The sequence below is a fragment of the Megalobrama amblycephala genome, linkage group LG19 (assembly GCF_018812025.1).
Source record: "Megalobrama amblycephala isolate DHTTF-2021 linkage group LG19, ASM1881202v1, whole genome shotgun sequence".
NCBI classification, from domain to species: Eukaryota; Metazoa; Chordata; class Actinopteri; order Cypriniformes; family Xenocyprididae; genus Megalobrama; species Megalobrama amblycephala.
Window position 1 is genome coordinate 21,309,395 of NC_063062.1, and position 20,058 is coordinate 21,329,452.

The 20,058-nt window shown below is 36.7% G+C and overlaps 1 protein-coding gene across 5 annotated transcripts in view; it reads left to right on the top strand.

The window, feature by feature from the left end:
- Positions 1-20,058, top strand: part of elapor2a (endosome-lysosome associated apoptosis and autophagy regulator family member 2a) — a 77,296-nt gene that overhangs the window by 19,646 nt on the left and 37,592 nt on the right. Inside the window, exons 16-22 of one of the 5 annotated variants that reach the window (XR_007181584.1) lie at positions 9-192; positions 1,735-1,831; positions 1,993-2,094; positions 5,133-5,259; positions 6,784-6,962; positions 7,063-7,234; positions 16,717-16,873. Coding sequence is in view for 4 of the 5 variants with exons in the window: in XM_048168388.1 (XP_048024345.1) it covers positions 9-192; positions 1,735-1,840; positions 1,993-2,094; positions 5,133-5,259; positions 6,784-6,962; positions 7,063-7,234; positions 10,847-10,915 (939 nt within the window). In the remaining variant the exon portion in view is untranslated. Of the gene's footprint in view, positions 1-8; positions 193-1,734; positions 1,841-1,992; positions 2,095-5,132; positions 5,260-6,783; positions 6,963-7,062; positions 7,250-10,846; positions 11,984-16,716; positions 16,874-20,058 lie in introns of those variants that run through there. The other 4 variants (XM_048168390.1, XM_048168391.1, XM_048168388.1 and 1 more) reach the window with 4 other exon arrangements.

Genomic DNA, 20,058 nt, shown 5'->3' on the forward strand with positions numbered 1-20,058 from the left:
TTTGTCAGGGTCACAAGGCTGCGGTCTGCAGAGATAATGTCACAGACCTGCCCAATGAGCACGCTGAAGGTGGTCAGCTGGGCAGTTCAGTCGAGGCTTTTCTCTGTCAGTCAACGATTATTCCTTCAGAAGGCCGGGGCTTACGAACAGCCCTTTCCTCTCAATCCATTAGCCTGGCCGACACTTTTCAGGGTGAGAGAAAAAATTCCATAATTTCAATTTTCAAGCTAATTTTTCTTTTTCTTTATGACTTCTTGATAGTGTAGCAGATGAGACGTACATGTCCATATTTCATTCATTTGAAGTACTTACCAATAGGGCTGCTAAAATTTGTTTAACAGACTTTCCATTATCAGTAAATAATGGAGAAAAGCATCCTTAATGGTTCATTTAATTATAAATTAAATCCCGATGGGACTTTTAACTAAAGTAAAGTCATTTGCAGTTTAATCACCAAAGCTCAGTAATATCACTTACAAGCAAAACACATTGTCAGAGCTGCTAACGGTAATGAGAAGACTGTTAGGGGACTGTGGCAACTATAAAACATCTTCTTGCATTGATTTAATTTAGGCTTCTACTATCTGAATGCATTATACACCTATGATTATATTATGAAAGGATAATTGTGCAAAAAAAAAAAAATCCTGTTACACTCCTGTCAGGAAACAATTTTATTTTATATCATTATTTTAATACAATTATTTTTGTAATTACTTATTATATTATATTATATTATATTATATTATATTATATTATATTATATTATATTATTGTCACAGAGACGAACTCCGTGATTCCCTCCTCTGGCCATCAGAGGGCTCACTCACCCGAATATTGACTCTTACTCAAACACACTACATTTCCCATCAGCCCCGTGATTACTTTGCTCAGCTGCAGCTCATTCGCTGGCCTATATAAGCTGTCTCCTCATCATTCCTCTTTGCAAGGTCTTGTATTACTACGGTTTGCATTTCTGAGCATTTATTCCTGTATTGCCTGCCTGTTGTGACCCAGTTTGTTCCCCGTTTATGATTCTCCACCGCCTGCCTTTTGGACTATTTGGTCTGTGATTGTTCTCTGCCTGCCCTGATCTACTGCCTGTTTATCGACCACGACTGTGTCTGCTCTCCATTACTGTGTTTGCTGGTGTCTGACCATTGCTGTTTGACAATAATATAATATAATATAATATAATATAATATAATATAATATAATATAATATAATATAATATAATATAATATAATATAATATAATATAATTATTATTATTAAATTAAATTGAAACTAATGCGTCCATATATGTTTTTAACCTTTCCGTGAAGAGTTATCAGCACCTACATGGAATAAAGTTTTTATATAAAAGCCTTGGATATTGTTATATGTTCTTTGTACAATTCAAAAGTGAACCAATTTTTTCATTAAAAAAATCATAAAGTCCTGACACTTTGAATATCTACTTTTCATAACCGATAATATTAGATAAGCACCAGCTAATAAAATGTTGTAGATTTCTGTTGCTTTAGAATAATTCTACATAGTGCTTGTCATATGTTTTTTAATTCACATACTCGGGTATAAAACTCAGCGTATCTAAAACAGGCTTTTTGTTTAGTGATAAATATGATTAATTACTCTAATTTAAAGGTATTACTACTTACTGAGCACTTCCTGCTGTGCTGTCACCCCCATGTGTCCTCTAAGACAGGTTGTGTGTGTTTGTTTGCGCCACAGGAGCCACAGTGGAGAAATCACTTAACGGAATAACCGCCAGACCAGAACTCTTTCCATCTCCATCCGAGAGAATCCCAGACGTCCACTTCTTCTATCGGTACAGGCAGTTACGTCATCAAACCTAAAGTGCCTCTTAAAGATCCTCTCGCAGATGGTTGTCTAGGGTTTAAGTTTTAGGGGTTTTGTAATAAGGTGTGTGGTTTGTTCTTTTCCCTCTGTCATCCACTATGTGTTTAATGGGGTCTTTTATTTGTAAAGATCTCCACAGGTCACAACCTCATGTCAGAAAGGCAGAAATGCAGTGGTTTCACTGCGCTGTAACCCGAAGAAAACAGCCAGGGGAGACATATCCGTGCCCAGGTGCGCACACACACACAAACAAACTAACAAGCACACTGCTGTTAATGCAGTCTAAATTTGGCACAGGGCATCTCACATCATGACATATCATATCCAATTACCTCACTGCAGGTCCACTGAGTTATGTTTTGTTTTATCTGTATAAAAAATAAAGTAAACTGACATATTATACCCCAAAATTCTTCATACAGTGGACTACCAGTAAAATTGATAAAAAATTTGGAGCCAAAAATTATTCTGACACTTTGACCTGAACATGTTTTTCTGACACATTTTAACTCTGAGATCTTGTCATATTTTATTACCATTTTTTTAAACTATAGTGAATAAACTGTATTAATGAATGAAATGTTCAAGGTGTTTGAATAAATTTTGCTCCGTGAAAATTTATATATATATAATGTCATACCAAAATTTATTCAGACACCTTGAGCATTTCATTCATATTGGTGTGTATATATATATATATATATATATATATATATATATATATATATATTGGGACACCCCTCCAAATCATTGAATTCAGGTGTTCCAATCACTTCCATGGCCACAGGTGTATAAAATCAAGCACCTAGGCATGCAGACTGCTTCTACAAACATTTGTGAAAGAATGGGTCGCTCTCTTGAGCTCAGTGAATTCAAGCGTGGTACCGTGATAGGTTGCCACCTGTGCAATAAGTCCATTTGTGAAATTTCCTCACTACTAAATATTCCACGGTCAGCTGTTAGTGGTATCATAACAAAGTGGAAGCAATTGGGAACAACAGAAACTCAGCCACAAAGTGGCAGGCCATGTAAATTCACAGAGCAGGGTCAGCACATGCTGAGGCACACAGTGTGCAGAAGTCGCCAACTTTCTGCAGAGTCAATAGCTACAGACCTCCAAACTTCGTGTGGCCTTCAGATTAGCTCAAGAACAGTGCGTAGAGCGCTTCATAGAATGGGTTTCCATGGCCGAGCATCCAAGCCTTACATCACCAAGTGCAATGCAAAGCGTCGGACGAGTCTGGGTTTGGTGGTTGCCAGGAGAACGGTACTCGCCTGACTGCATTGTGCTAAGTGTAAAGTTTAGTGGAGGGGGGATTTTGGTGTGGGGTTGTTTTTCAGGGGTTGGGCTTGGCCCCTTAGCTCCAGTGAAAGGAACTCTTAATGCTTCAGCATACCAAGACATTTTGGACAATTTCATGCTCCCAACTTTGTGAGAACAGTTTGGGCATGGCCCCTTCCTGTTCCAATATAACTGTGCACCAGTGCACAAAGCAAGGTCCATAAAGACATGGATGAGCGAGTTTGGTGTGGAGGAACTTGACTGGCCTGCACAGAGTCCTGAACTCAACCCGATAGAACACTTTTGGGATGAATTAGAGCGGAGACTGCGAGCCAGGCCTTCTCCCCAACATCACTGTCTGACCTCACAAATGAGCTTCTAGAAGAATGGTCAAAAAATCCCATAAACACAGTCCTAAACCTTGTGGAAAGCCTTCCCAGAAGAGTTGAAGCTGTTTATAGTTGCAAAGGGTGGGCCAACTCCATATTAAACCCTACGGATTAAGAATGGGATATCATTAAAGTTCATGTGCACGTTAAGGCAGGCGTCCCAAAACTTGTGGCAATATAGTGTGTGTGTGTGTGTGTGTGTGTGTGTATATATATAAAAAACATTATAAAATAATAATATTATATATTTATATATAATTCTAATTTTAGTAATTCAAATTATTACACACACACACACACGTAATTATCAAGACACCTAACTTTTTAGATCAATCAATTCTAATCTTTACATTTAAAATAAATCAATAAATGTGATGAAATGTTTAATGATTTAATGATTTAATGAATGATTTAAAAAGTCTCTGTAAACCTCCTCAGAGGTATGTTTTTTTTTTTTGTTTTGTTTTTTTTAGGGGTCTCAAACTCACGGGCCACTTGAATTATTATTATTCCCTAGTTGCTACCTGACTGATATGCAAAGAAAAAGTCGCCGTTCTATGGGGGCATTCACATATCGCGTCACATAAGCGGCCGCGCTGCATTCTCCTTTCCAATGCGCTTTTGCTCCAGTGGCTTCTGTCGTTGCTATGCAACCATGAGCCGCGCTCTCAACCGCGTCGCTTCTATTATGAGCGCGCTTGCCTAAATCACAGTAAAAGCACTCGACTTTAAGTCACGAGCGTCGATTTAAAACCACCAAAACGCGTCCGATGCAACCATTAAACGTTACCGATGTTCAAACGGCATCTTGGACAAATGTGTCTCAGCTGTGTGAGCGCAAGCGCTGCCAGGTGTCTGTCAAGAAACAGAAGAGTGTACAAATATATTCAGGGATTGTATTTGTTCAGTACAGTGTTGTTCAGTGCAAGATTTTAATGTTATTTAAGCTAACATAAAGTAAGGGAAAATACTTCCACTAAATGTTAAAAACTAATAATGTATGTAACAATGAGAGATTTTTATTTTTTGTAATAAAGTTGATATATATAGCTCCAGTTTTTGGTTTATTTCTGACCCCTCCACGCCACAAGTTTTGCTGGTTTTGTTCCTAAATTACACATTTTTTTATTCCATGCACCTTGTTGGATGTGAGAAGTTGCACCAGACTATTGCAATTAATAGTATTATATTAGTAGGCTATATTAGTAGTATTATATTAGTAATAGTATTACATAATTATATTACACTCTGTAACAATGAGAGAGACACTGATGTTTACATTTAGTATGGTAAATAAAATATTTATAGTATAGGTATAAAAACATTTTAGTAGGCCTAATGAAAGTAAATGAGAAATAATGCAAAGGAAAGTAAATTTTCTGAAATGTTGCGCTTTCTTGCGCTTGAATGTTAATATGGCCCTCCTATGAGGTGTCAATCACAGAAATGGCCCCCCGCCAATTTGAGTTTGAAACCCCTGCTCTAGATTTTACGACAAGTGTTGCTTTTAATTAACCTTTCAAACCAATTTCTTACTTGTACAGTGTGACAGAGCATACTAAGTTGTGTTTAGTTTAACTTTTTCTGTCCTTTGTCAGTGAGTGCCCTGCTGGGACTTGTGACGGCTGCACATTCCACTTCCTGTGGGAGAGCTCCAGTGCATGTCCACGCTGCACTAATGTCGACTACCACGCCATTGAAGGAGCCTGTAAGGGAGGAGTGCAGGTACTCCCTTTCATTAGTTCTATTGATGATATATTCTATATATATTATTGACTGAGAAATGTGTTATAATAAATGTGGTTGTGTATGCAGGCACCAAATGTCATTAAAAATTGGCTTTAGAAGGGAACTGCAATGTAATATACAGTATGGTTTAAATCAAATAGTAAGAATAATAGTCTGATCCTTGCTGGTGTAAGTAATACAAGCTATTTAAATCAGTCTACTAAAGAAAAGCATCTGTTGTGACTTGTGTGACTTATACTGAACTTATCATCAGAAATTTATCTAGGGTATGTTTGTTTTCTCCAGAACTCCATGTGGTGACATATGGGGATTATTCCTCACCTTAAGCCACCAAAACAAAAATTATAAACAAAAGTGGGTGTTCATATGTTTGTGACAGGTGCAGTTTGAGTGACACAAACAACTTGCTCTGTTTGTTACAAATATAAAAGGAAAAAAAGTATACTACTGTTCAAAAATTTGGGGTCAGTAAGATTTTTTTTGAAAGAAATTAATACTTTTATTCAGCAAGGATGCATTAAGTCAAAAGATTTCTATTTCAAATAAATACTGTTTTCACTATTCATCAAAGAATCCTGAAAAAAAGTATTCAACATGATGATAAGAAATTCTGTTTCTTAAGCAGTAAATCAGCATATTAGAATGATTTCTGAACTATTACGTGACCCTAAAGACTGGAATAATGATGCTTAAAATTCAGCTCTGCCACCACAGGAATAAATTACATTTCAAAATATTTTAAAATATAAAGCAGATAAATTATAATAATATTTCACAATACTGCTGTTTTAAAGGTCCCGTTTTTTGTGTTTTTTTGAAGCTTTGCCCGGAAAGGTCAGGCCTCTTACCATAACGTGGAGATGCACGCGCTAAAGTGTTATTGTAAACATGTCTTTAATTTTACCCTATCAATTTGAGCCGGAATCAGACCCGGTGATTGGACTGCGGGATGAAAATGACAGCGTTTCGACGACATGGCGACAAACACACTCTACAAACGCAACTCTTGTGTATTCCTGTGGGCGGAGGTTAGTCAAAAAACTGTTTTAGTGACGTCATTAAAGAAGGAAGTAGAGGGATGTAGTCCAAACTGGCCGTTCGATGTAGGCGACTTCTGTTAAATAAAATATCTCGCTTGGCATTGAACTTTGAGCTTTAAAATTTTACAGATTTTATTTATACTCTAAAAACATTACACACTAACTAAAGTTTGAAACATGGGATCACGAAGAACGGGACCTTTAACTGATTAAATAAATGCAGCCTTGGTGAGCATAAGAGACTTCAAAAACATTAAAAAATCTTACTGACCCCAGACTTTTGAACGGTAAATAATCACATTGTCATATAGACAAAAATATATGCTTTTAATGAAAAAACGCAAAATACGGCTTCATTGCTGGAATGAAATATTTGCCATTTTTCTCAGCTCACTCTCCACTGACAGGTGTGATTTAAATGATAATTTTGGCAAAGTAATGATGTGAATTTCATTCTAAGGACACGGTGTACATGTGGACTGAACCTCGGCTGTGTACTGGCGGACTGACTCTCCCGCTGAAGAAAACGTCTCCATGTGAGGCGATTGATTTCTGGCTGAAGGTGGGCGCTGGGCTTGGAGCGTTCTGTGCCGTTCTGCTTGTCTCCCTGACCTTCTACTTTTGGAAGAAAAACAAAAAGTATGATTCCTGTTACTATTTCAGTTTTTGGAAATGTGCATCAATTTCTCTTTATTCATGCCAATAAGCCTCATGCGTCTTTGTCTTTGTGCTCTGATAGGCTGGAGTATAAGTATTCCAAACTAGTGATGACAGCCAATAAAGAGTGCGAGCTGCAGGCGGCGGACAGCTGTGCCATTATGGAAGGAGAAGGGGAGGAGAATGAGGAAGAGGATGTGGTTTATGCCAACAAGCCTTCTCTTCTGGCTAAGCTAAAGACTATCGCCACCAAGGTTAGCTAAACCACAGTAGGTGTAAACGCTTTTCTTAAAATGAGCTTCACAAATTTGTAGGGCTGCAAAAATTGGGGAAAAAATGTAACTGTGATTTTAGTAAAAATATAAAAATAATAAAAATCTAAATATGACAATTCTATGGAAGCTTGTTTCCGCCACTAAATAAAAAAATAAAAAAGGTAAATGCGACTTTTTATCTTACAATTCTGACTTTTCTTCTCGCAGCTGCGACATTTAAACAATTGTGAGTTATAAAGTCAGAATTGCGTGATATAAAGTTGCAATTCTGATTTTTTTTTTCGCATTTGCAAGTTTTTATCATGCAATTCTGATTTTATATCTCACAATTCTGACTTTTTCTCAGAAATGCGAGATATAAACTCACGTGAGTTATAAAGTCAGAATTGCGTGATATAAACTTGCAACTGAATCTTATAAAGTCAGAATTGCTTGATATAAACTCGCAATTCTGAGTAAAAAAGTCAGTCTTTTTCCCTTACAACTGGACATTATAACACGCAATTGTGAGTTTATATCTCACAATTCTGACTTTATAACTTGCAATTCTGACTTTATAACTCGCAAATGTGTTTATATCCCGCAATTCTGAGGAAAAAAAGTCAGAATTGTGAGATTTTTGTCAGCCTTTGCAGTTTGTTAATCACACTGTCATATTGTGATTTTGGTTTTCAGTCAGTTGTGAAGCCTTAGCAGTTAGCATGTATGTTAACAAGCTCTCCTTAGTTTATTGTGTCACTCTTTACAATTATTGTTTAATAAAGAGACAAAGAAAATAAGCTAATTGTGCAACTTACATAATCACCACTGAACTTCATAGCCATACAGCTTTTTTTTAATTGTACAGTGTTGTTTCTGTGCCACTAGCAGCACCAAAAAGAACTACAAAAATAATGACTTTTCAGAATAGTTATTTATTTTGTTTGAGCTTTCCTGTGGTTCAAACAGACTTTTAGCAAGGCCATGGGTTCAGTTTCCAGGGAAAGCAAGAACCGATAAAATGTGTACCTTGAATGCTTTTGATCTGCCAAATGCATAAATGTAATAGTGACCTCTACTGGTCTTTCAAAGAAGTGTTTTCAAAAATATGCTTCAAGTTCTTAATGATTCTCCCTTCCACATCCTGCAATTTCTTCATAGCTTTTCATTTGAAATGACCTCATCTCAACTCTCCCTGTACTCTTTTCCCCTCGCTTTGCTTTTTTCTTTGTCTTTCTCTCTCTCACCCTGAACTAGCAGCAACTGCATTCAGAAATTTTAGCTGAGAGTTTGCTTGAGGGTGGGTGTATATGCCTTGATGTTTAACTCGGGGCAGTTGAAGAAGCCGCTGAGGGACTTCTAGAAACATCTGTAAGATTAAAGACTGTTGAGCTGCATTGGCATATGCGGCGTGTCACACTGTGTTCACAGCCAATTAGAAGGGAGTTTGAGAGGAAGAGAGTTGTATTCAAGCGTCACTCTTCAGAATTTCCATTGTCACTTAAAGTCTCAAGCGTTCACTCCTGAAAGATGCCGTACGACCTCCCGTGGGAACTAACTCAGATTTCCTGCGGTATACGAGTCTGTTTTGGTCCTGCAATTTTCAGGGAAGTTAATTAAGAGAATCCAATTCGAGAGGAATTAATCAATCATGTTCCCTGTGACTGGTTTGCCTTGGATAAACCCTGCTGAATAATAATAAAAAAAACGCTGGTCTCCCAGCCTGGTTTTAGAGGAGGCAGCCAGCAAAACACTATCTTGGCCAGGTTGGGAAACCAGTTTAAACCAGCTTGGACTGATTTAACCATCAGTGACCCAGCATAGAAGAATAGCAACATTTGTATAAAACACACAAATAATACCTACTTTTTGCTAAATAAATGTAACCCGTGCTGGCAAAATGAGTCGCAGTGATAATTAATTATTGTTTATTAAAACCTTCAAAATGGTGCTTGATTTGTTGGAATCTGACAAAAAAATGACTGAGCTACACCTGTTTGAGGTCGACAGAGTCAGCAAAGTCAATTTTGAGAAAAATTAAAGTTAAAAGTTAGTTTTCTGAAGGTTCCAAAACAAAATCACTTAGCAACCATACCTAAAAATCCTTGGTAATACCACCAAATTTGGCACAAACATGTCAAAACCCATATCTAGGGAAAATATACAGTACCGGTCAAAAGTTTGGAAACATTACTGTTTTTAATGTTTTTGAAAGAAGTCTCTTATGCTCATCAAGCCTGCAGTTATTTGATCGAAAATACAGAGAAAAAAGTAATATTTTGAAATATTTTTACAATTTAAAATAACGGTTTTAATATAATTTATTCCTGTGATCAAAGCTGAATTGTCAGCATCATTACTCCAGTCTTCAGTGTCACATGATCCTTCAGAAATCATGCTGATTTATTATCAATGTTGGAAACAGTTGTGCTGCTTAATATTATTTTATAACCTGTGATACTTTTTCAGGATTCTTTGATGAATAAAATGTTAAAAAATATCAGCGTTTATTTAAAATACAAATCTTTTGTAACAATGTACACTACCGTTAAAAGGTTTGGGGTCAGTAATTTGTTTTCTTTCTTTTTTTTGAAAGAAATTAATACTTTTTTTCAGCAAGGATGTGTTAAATTGATAAAAAGTGACAGTAAAGATTTATATTTTGAATAAATGCTGTTTATTCATCAATGAATCCTGAAAAAAAGTATCTCAGGTTCCCAAAAAATATTAAGTAACACAACGGTTTTGAACACTGATAATAACTGAGTATCAAATCAGCATATTAGAATGATTTCTGAAGGATCATGTGACACAGACTGGAGTAATGGCTGATGAAAATTCAGCTTTGCATCACATAAATAAATTATATATTTTTTAAATATATTAAAGTATATTAAAATAGAAAACCATTATTTTAAATTGTAATAATCAAACATTCACTTAAGACGTAACAGATAATGTTTGCGTGAATACTCGCTAAGATAGATTTTTTTTTTTTAAATACTGTAACGCGTTGTCCGATCTGTCAGTCAGTCAGAGTAAGATTGTTTTGTTTATATCAGCATGAGTTTGAAAATCACATTTCATTGGTTCATTTTTAATGAACATTCTCTCAGCTCAAGTGATCCGCCATCTTGAATGGAATTTTCACTCTGCTTGTCACAATGAATTCTGTTTGTTTTTGCCAAAATCAAGATGTCTTAAATGCAGAATAATGTTGCTGGCTACCTTTTAGAGCCCTATGATGCATTAAAGTACTGTCTATGTAGGCAACTAGATTTTGTAACCAGATTTATGTGTGAATAACATAGTTTCAGAACATGGTTTCTCTACCATTCCTGACATCCGTACCAAGGCAGATGCAGGCCATTTGTCTTTCTGTTTAACAGACCTAGTTTACCGCAACTCGCTGTTTGATTTGCACGCTGGTTGTCCTGGCAACATGCAGTGTCCGTGGACAGTCCTTGGCCTTCGCGGGGCAGGCTTTTCAAAGGGAGACGACCTTGACGAGGAGGGCGATTCTGCACTCTGTTTGTGTACATTTGTCGCGCCTGCGTTCAGTGATTTGTTCCCATTTCGGCTGCGTTTTCAAAACCATGTTCCTGTTTCTAGGGCAACAAGAAGAGCAGTGAAGCCGTCCAACTGAAATTCTCCAATACAGAGAAGTCTGTGTGGGGATAGAGGAAGAGTGAAGAGGGATACGGAAAAGAAAGGGATGAATGGAAGTCTCTTTCTCTTCGATGTCACACGCAGTGGCCTTTAAAAAACAAGGGCACAAGTACCCGAGAAATGAACAGGGTTAAACAAGCCTGTGACACCTCAGGAACTTGGACGTACATGCTCATTGAATATTTCTGTCAAGATTTGTCACTATGCAGTTGTGTGTGTGTGTGTGTTTTCCTATTGTAAATGCGTGAAAATTCCTTCCGTCGCCAGTGCCCGGGTTTCTCAAGAAGCTTTTTGGAGCGACAGCCACGACTTTACATGAGTCTTGCTTGTCAGAGCGAATGTAGCCAAGGGTCAGGGTGAACACACAAATACACTCAGACGTTAAGCTTCACTGACAGGCGCTTCCAATCCCAGCTAAACAGCACTGGAAAGCCATGTAAAGTGTGTTGTGCTCAAGTATGGCCAAAATAGACTTTTCTTTTTTTTTAACTTAAGTAACCTATTTGACTGTGACGGTGACATTCCAAATGAAATATGACATGAATAAAGTCTATGAATAAAGAGATTACAGCAAAGCAGGAGTCATTTTTGTACAGCTATTTTTATGATTTTTTTGACATACCTCTGCGTCATTCTGCTTGGCTTTCAGTATTAAGACAAACACAGGAGATTAAGAAGAAACTGTATTCCTTCAGAACAGCGACGGCAGACTGAGGTGATGAAACTTTTGCTAGATTTGCCATCTAATTAAAGAACTTAATGAACTGCCGGTGGGGTTTGATTCATGAAATTTTAAGACCCCTCGACATGAAATCTGGGTAAATGATCTGTTGAGTCCCATATTGATTCCGGATGAGGTATAAACCTACAGTTACTGTGCCGCTGGGATTTAGTTGTTTTGTTTGGTCCACTATTACCCTGAAGTGTTAGATGTAGGCAATATTTATAATTCTGCGATTTTTCTCAGTTTGTGTGTGTGTGTTTACACGGAAATGAACCTGTAACTGTGTCCAAATTATGTCAGTTATTGATATAACATTTTTTTTTATATCATGCATAATAAATGATTGTTTTCACTCTCAAATGTGTGTTGAATTTCAGCACTTCAGAGACCTTATTCAGAAAACTCTAATATGGCCTATTTTAGTAAAAAGGTTTTTCAAATTTTTTTATAACCCTGAACAAAAGTGAGATCCTCCAATCAGAGCAGTCAGCAGTATTATTCTAGCATTATTCATATACTATTATGTTATTTATTAATATTTTGAATTAGCTTTTAAAGGGTTAGTTCACCCAAAAATGAAAATTCTGTCATTAAAGGTCCCGTTTTTCGTGTTTTTTTAAGCTTTGTTTGTGTTTATAGTGTGCAATATAACATGTGTTCATGTTTCGCGTGTAAAAAAACACAGTATTTTTCACATAATTTACTTATCTGTATACAGCTGTTTCCACTGTCATAAAAACGGGCTGATGACTTCCTTGTTCTACGAAGTCCCTCCTTCAGAAATACGTAACAAGTTCTGATTGTGCCAGCGGTTCCTGTGTTATGATTCGACAGCAGCTTCTGCTCCATCTTTCAAGAATAATCTTTGTGCGAATCCGGCATTAAACTGATTGAGATTGAGGAAGCTGTCCTCAGCAAAATGTGCTGCACATAGTTTTACATGTGGATTATAATTTTCGGGAACCGAGTTAAACATAAATTGTAACCATTGATCTCTAAGTACAGCGTCCCTGGGAAGGCCAAACAAAGGTGATTGGACTGCGGGATGAAAATAACAGCGTTTCGACGACATGGCGACAAACACACTCTACAAACGCAACTCTTGCTCTTCTCCGTGGGAGCGCAACAAGACCACGCCCCCTTTTTTTGTGTATTCCTGTGGGCGGAGGTTAGTCAAAAAATTAAGTGTTTTAGTGACGTCATTAAAGAAGGAAGTAGAGGGATGTAGTCCAAACTGGCCGTTCGATGTAGGCGACTTCTGTTAAATAAAATATCTCGCTTGGCATTGAACTTTGAGCTTTAAAATTTTACAGATTTTATTTATACTCTAACAACAACATTACACACTAACTAAAGTTTGAAACATGGGATCACGAAGAACGGGACCTTTAATTACTCACCCTTATGTCGTTCCACACTCGTAAGACCTTCGTTCATCTTCGGAACACAAATTAAGATAAATCAATAAATCACTGCTTCATGAAGCTTCGAAGCTTTAAAAATCTTTTGTTTAGAATCAGTGGTTCGGAGCACCAAAGTCACATGATTTCATTAAACGAGGCTTCATTATGTTATAAGTGCTTTGAAATTTGAATCGTTCACCACTGGGGGGCGTGACTTTGGCAGTTTGATACACACTCCGAACCACTGATTCGAAACAAAAGATTCGTAAAGCTTAATTTGTTTTCTGAAGATGAACGAAGGTCTTACGGGTGTGGAACGACATGAGGGTGAGTAATTAATGACAGAATTTTCATTTTTGGGTGAACTAACCCTTCAAGTTTTCATTTTAATTTTAGTAAGTAATTTTGTTGTTTTATTTCATTTCTATTCAGCTTTTTATTTCAGTTTTAGTTTTTTCATTTCATAATTGATGTACTTTACACAGTTATTGAACCGAAATGAATCAACACTAAACTGATTTCAACTGAATAATGACTGTTTACTATTGTCTTTTTAGAGCTGTTTTACAGCAGAATTGAATTCTGTTTGTATCATTGAATCATTATATTCCTTTTTTATCACTGTAAAGCTGCTTTGAAACAATCTGTATTGTCTAAAGCGCTATATGAATAAAGGTGACTTGACTTAATTTTAGTACTTGAACTTATTTTCTGTGTTCTCAACTAGTTTTTGTATCTTTGAATATTTGTATTAATCTTTTAATACATTTCATTGATTTATACATTTACTAGCTTTAAATTGTGATGTCATTGGCTGATTGGATAACAACATTTGCAGTGCTTCATGTGCAAGTTTTGTATGGTTATGCCTTGTGTTTGATTTATTTTTTACTTTTTTTTTTTAAACATTTTTAAATGTATCTATTTCTTCTGTGAATTTAATTTTTTAATTATTCTGGAAATTAATTAAAAAAACAACAAGGCGGATGAAAAAGCGAGCAGCAAATGAAGGCAAAAAAGGACATTGACATTGACAACAACAACAACAAAAAATGTAAGTCAATAGGATTTTTTTCCCCCTTCCAATCAAATCTTTTAATATTGTGAGTAGGGTTGCCTTTGGGTAGATTAATTAATTTAAAAACAAATGAAAAATATAGCAAGTCAGCTAATAAAATGGGCAGGCAGGGAAAACAACAAAAAAGTGGTCCATTCTGTTGGTGTGTCCCAATTTGCGTACTTATAAATAGTGTGAGACTGTGAGTAGTGCGTTTACACTGAAAATTTCAAAAAGAAAAAGTGGGGGTAGTGTATGAATTTTATAACTTTATAACCTTATAAAATTCAGATACTGCACTGTTGGTCATTTTCGAAAAAAATACAACCGTTTATGCCTACGCCTTCCCTATTCAAGTTTTATGGAAAAAAAACGAAACTGGCGCCGCGTTCGTTCCGAAAGTAGAATAGGGAAGGCGTAGAACATTCAGCGTAAGCGTTATGAAGAATGCGGAAGCGGAAAGTACGTTCAAGGCGATATTTTGTTTATAAAGCATAAACGGTTGTATTTTTTTCGAAAATGACCGATCGATTCGCCAGATAAGACCCTTATTACTCATCTGGTATCGTTTAAAGCCCTTGAAGCTGCACTGAAACTGTAATTTTGACTTTCAATCTGTTGGTAGCCATTGAAATCCACTGTAAGGAGAAAAATCCTGGAATGTTTTCCTCAAAAACCTTCATTTCTTTTCGACTGACGAAAGAAAGACATGAACATCTTGGATGACATGGGGGTGAGTAAATTTATCAGGAAAAGTGTATTTAAAAGTGGACTAATTCTTTATGGGGCTAAAGTCAGCTGTGTATGATGATCAGTTTGAAATTTAAAGGTGCGCTCGAATGAAAAATTTAATTTATCTTGGCATAGTTGATTAACAAGAGTTCAGTACATGGAAATGACATACAGTGAGTCTCAAACTCCATTGTTTCCTCCTTCTTATATAAATCTCATTTGTTTAAAAGACCTTCCAAGAACAGGCGAATCTCAACATAACACCGACTGTTACATAACAGTCGGGGTGTACGCCCCCAATATTTGCATATGCCAGCCCATGATGTTCCCAACATTATCATTATGTAAGGCATTAGACAAGGGCAGAACGTCTGGATGTACATAGCTGAATCAACAGACTAGGTAAGCAAGCAAGAACAACAACGAAAAATGGCAGATGGAGCAATAATAACTAACATGATCCATGATATCATGATATTTTTAGTGATATTTGTGAATTGTCTTTCTAAATGTTTCGTTAGCATGTTGCTAATGTACTGTTAAATGTGGTTAAAGTTACCATCGTTTCTTACTGTATTCACGGAGACAAATCTGTATAATGCATTAAACACAACTTCATTCTTTATAAATCTCTCCCACAGTGTCTAATGTTAGCTTTAGCCATGCAGCATAGCCTCAAACTCACTCAGAATCAATGTAAACAATATAACAGTATACAATACTCACATAATCCGAAGCATACATGCAGTATGCATGACGAACACTTTGTAAAGATCCATTTTGAGGGTTATATTAGCTGTGTAAACTTTGTTAGGGCACTGTTTAAGGCAAGCGAAAGCTCTGTGGGCGGAGAGCACGGGATTTAAAGGGGCCGCAGCATAAATCGGCGTGTTTATAATGATGCCCCAAAATAGGCAGTTAAAAAAAGTAATAAAAAAAAAATCTATGGGGTATTTTGAGCTGAAACTTCACAGACACATTCAGGGGACACCTTAGACTTATATTACATCTTTTAAAATCATGTTCTAGGGCACCTTTAAGATGTTATACACAAAATCTTCAAATATGGTATTTTAATCCAATTTAAATTTAAATCTTTAGATCTTTTCCTCACACAAAGCTCACTTTAGTGAATGGACTACCGTTATTGTATTTAATTAATTGTTGTTTTTGTTTGTTTTTAATGTGCTCAATATGAGTATGACAAACTGAGTAAAGATTCTTCAGAAAGTCTCTTTTTGTGTGTTTCACAAAAAAAAAAAAAAAAAAAAAAAATAACCATACAGGTTTATACCATCATGACAGTGAGTAGATGTTCACAGAATTGTCATTTTTGGGTGAACTATCGCTTAAAGTAGTGCTGCAGCGGTGCAGCAAACGCTTTGTACGTTCCTCATTAGTTCTCTCACTATGTCTGAATGCCGCATCTCGATGTCTTTTATTCTGTCTCTCACTCATTCCTGTGATTCCTCGTCTGTCAGGGCTTCAGAAATATTGTGTTGTAGGTGGAAGAGTTTGTGTCTAACCTGGAAAAGTGCAGCGGTTCTAATATCTCCCATAAAAGCCTTGACTCTGTGCCACAGCCATTAGAATTCCACTGAGGACAGAAGAAGGGTGATGTGTACAATTCACCAAAAAAACTCCCTCACTCACTATCTCTATCCCTCAGCCATCACTTTACCTCCCATTCTCACACTCTCATTCATGCCGTTCTCTCTCTCTTTCTCTCACCTGTCCTCTCTCTCCTCAGGCGAACTTATGTGGCTGATAAAAGGAAGGGTTTTCAAAGGCTTCAGCACTTCAGCACTTCCGATGTATTATTCTGGCCAGAAAATCCCTGGCAAAAATTGCATTCCATTTTCCCTGCTCATAATCTCTTCTGCTTCATCCTTTTTAGAAAGCCAGAAGCCAGCTGATTGGATGTCAGCAGAATAATTTAGTAGACGAGAGAACACACTGGGAAGTTTTTTTTTTTTTTTTATCGGTGAGGAAATGCTCGTCTTTGTGAGACATCTGAATCCATCACAGTCACAGAGACAGAAAGTGTTGAGAAGGTATGTCAGTGTGTGTTTGTGTATGTCTGATGTGTGATTAAAGATTTACTGTTATCCCACAACCCCAAAATAAGGAAGAAAAAAGACAATGCATCATTTAGTTTGTTTATTGTGATGTCATAATGTCCTTTTTTATTGCACACTGCACCGTGGGTACTGTTCTATTGCTTTGTGTTCAAACCGAAAAGTTCGGCGCCTTCCTGCAGTACATGTTCCACACATTTATACCTCTTTTACAGATCTGAAGGAGAGTTTTTAGTGAGAAATTTTTTAACCCTTACATACAAGTTTGAAATCACTCCAGATTGATACATTCTTGATACATCCGATGAACATGCCGTTTCAGAAAAACAGATAGAAAAACGTATGTGGGATTGACAAATGTACTGTATTTACTAACAGATATAACTCTAAATTAGCCTGTACATACAATAGAAAACAAAATCAATCCCATTCTCAAACTCACAGGCCCGCTTGGAATCAGTTCCGTACATTTTTTTACATAATTGGAACGTTTGTCCTTCACAAAGTAATACACACCCCTTCTGTGTTCATTTATTAAATGTTTTGGCTAATTTGATAATGCTTTCAGCTTCCAATAACACAGAATCTGTATTACAGCTCGCGATTTTGTACATTTTCCTTCCAAAAAAAGTACAGAAAATGTGGGGAAAAATGTGCAGATTCCATTTGGGCCTGGTCTTGAGTCGTGCCTGACAGATAACCATAGTAAACATCAAGACTTATTTGTATTAAATATGTAGTATTTGGATTTAGTTTTTATTCTAAATATATTCTATATAAAATATTTTTGGCAACTATTGCTGCTTTTAGAGTCAAAAATCAAGTCTTTTTTCCTCCCTAATTTCCTGGACACTTGAAGGGATAGTTCACCAAAAAAAGACATTGTCATCACGTTCTCTCCAAATCTGTATGACTTTCTATATTCTGCAAAACACAAAATAAGCTAATTTGAAGAATATTGCGGGGTGTTTTAAAAATATCTTCTTGTGTTTCACAGATGAAAGAAAGTCATACAGGTTTGGAACGACATGGGGGTGAATAAATGAACTATCCCTTTAACAGACATTTTGTCTCGCTCTCTGATCACATACTACACTTTTCGCTAGTTATTGACTGTAGTTCTGTTCACACATCAACCAAACTTGATCTTAAAATTCAGATGTGACTCCTGTAAGTGTAAAGGAGTCACTTTGGTTGCCTAACCTGATTTCACCAAGAACAACATGTTCCTGGATCAACATCTTTTTTGATCCTGGAACAACATTCCAATCAACTAATCAGATTTGAGGGATAGGTTTACACTTTATGTCAAGTTTAGGCTTACAGTTAAAGGATTAGTCCACTTTTAAATAAACTTTTCCTTATAATTTACTCACCCCATGTCATTCAAGATGTTCATGTCTTTCTTTCGTCAGTCGAAAAGAAATTAAGGTTTTTGATGAAAACATTCCAGTATATATTCTCCTTATAGTGGACTTCAATGGCCTCCAAACGGCTGAAGGTCAAAATTACAGTTTCAGTGCAGCTTCAAAGGGCTTTAAACGATACCAGATGAGGAATAAGGGTCTTATTTAGCGAAACGATTGGGCAAAAAAATGCAACTGTGTATGCTTTATAAACACAAAATATCGCCTTGAACGTACTTCCGCTTTCCTCATTCTTCAAAACGCTTGTGCTGTATGTCCTACGCCTTCCCTATTCTACTTACGGAAAAAAAACGAAACTGGCGCCGTGTTCGTTCCGTAAGTAGAATATGCGTAGGACATACAGCATAAGCGTTTTGAATGCGGAAAGGGGAAGTACGTTCAAGGTGATATTCTGTGTTTATAAAACATATACAGTTGTATTTTTTTCGATAATGACCGATTGTTTCTCTAGATAAGACCCTTATTCCTCGTCTAGTATCGTTTAAAGCCCTTTGAAGCTGCACTGAAACTATAATTTTGACCTTCATCCATCTGGAGGCCATTGAAGTCCACTATAAGGAGAATAATCCTGGAATGTTTTCATCAAAAACCTTAATTTCTTTTTGACTGACGAAAGAAAGACATGAACATCTTGGATGACATGGGGGTGAGTAAATTATCAGGAAAAGTTTATTTAAAAGTTGACTAATCCTTTAAGGTTTGGTGTTTTTCACTTATTTCCTTCTGATTTTAGGGATAATTTATGGGTAGGGTTAGGTTTAAGGCAGGTTCACACTGTGCTATTTTGACCACGATTTGGTCGCCTGAGACAAATTTTGAGAATCCTAAAAGATTCCTATAATCCTAGGCTAAAATCTGTAATCTTTGATTGCTAGTTTGACATGTTAACTGACAGCCGATTAATGACCATTGCGATTAAATTTTACCTCCGACGGAATTCTGGAGTGTAGTCCTGCAGTGTGACTTCTCCAATGACGAATGTCAAATTGTCTTTGTTTTTCATGATAAGCCATGATCAAAATTAACGTTAGAGATTTCTTTGTTAGCTACCATTTCAGTCCAACGTGTAATGCAGCTCACAGTAACCGAACGTGTATGGGTGGCGTGTCCATTTTCACGCATCTTGACTGTTGTACAGTCTGACATAATTGACAGCTGAGATCTCACAGTGTGACATGAGAATCATGTTCATACAGTCTGACAAGCAACAATCGTAAGGACTATTATAAATCGCACAGTGTGCACCCAGCTTTAGAGGTAGGGATATGGTTAGGACTAAAGTTTTAAGAATGTTGTTCCAGGATCAACAAAATATGTTGAGCCAGGAACGTGTCTAACTCTGCAAAATCAGGACGTGCCACTTTGGTTACAGTTTGCCTCCTTCTTTCACAACCAAAATGTTTATGAACCTCATCACCATATTTAGCTCTCCAAACAGGACTGACAACCGTATTCTGCTGTGGAGTGAAGATTTATGTCAAACATGAACATTTCTATGAAAGTTTTCTTTAAACTTTCCCACGCAGTGACGCGTTTAGACACAGTCGGCTGATTCTGCAGTAAGACCCTCCATCCCCACTCTGACTTGAATGAAATTGCTGCAGTGGGTGAGGGAGGCTCGCTCTCGATTTGTGTTTCTGCGCAGACTGCAGTCTCGCCTCCCTCCTAAACCGTTTCTAAGCCACTCAGATGAAACCACCACATTTGACTTTTTCTTCTCTCAAAAAAATTCTT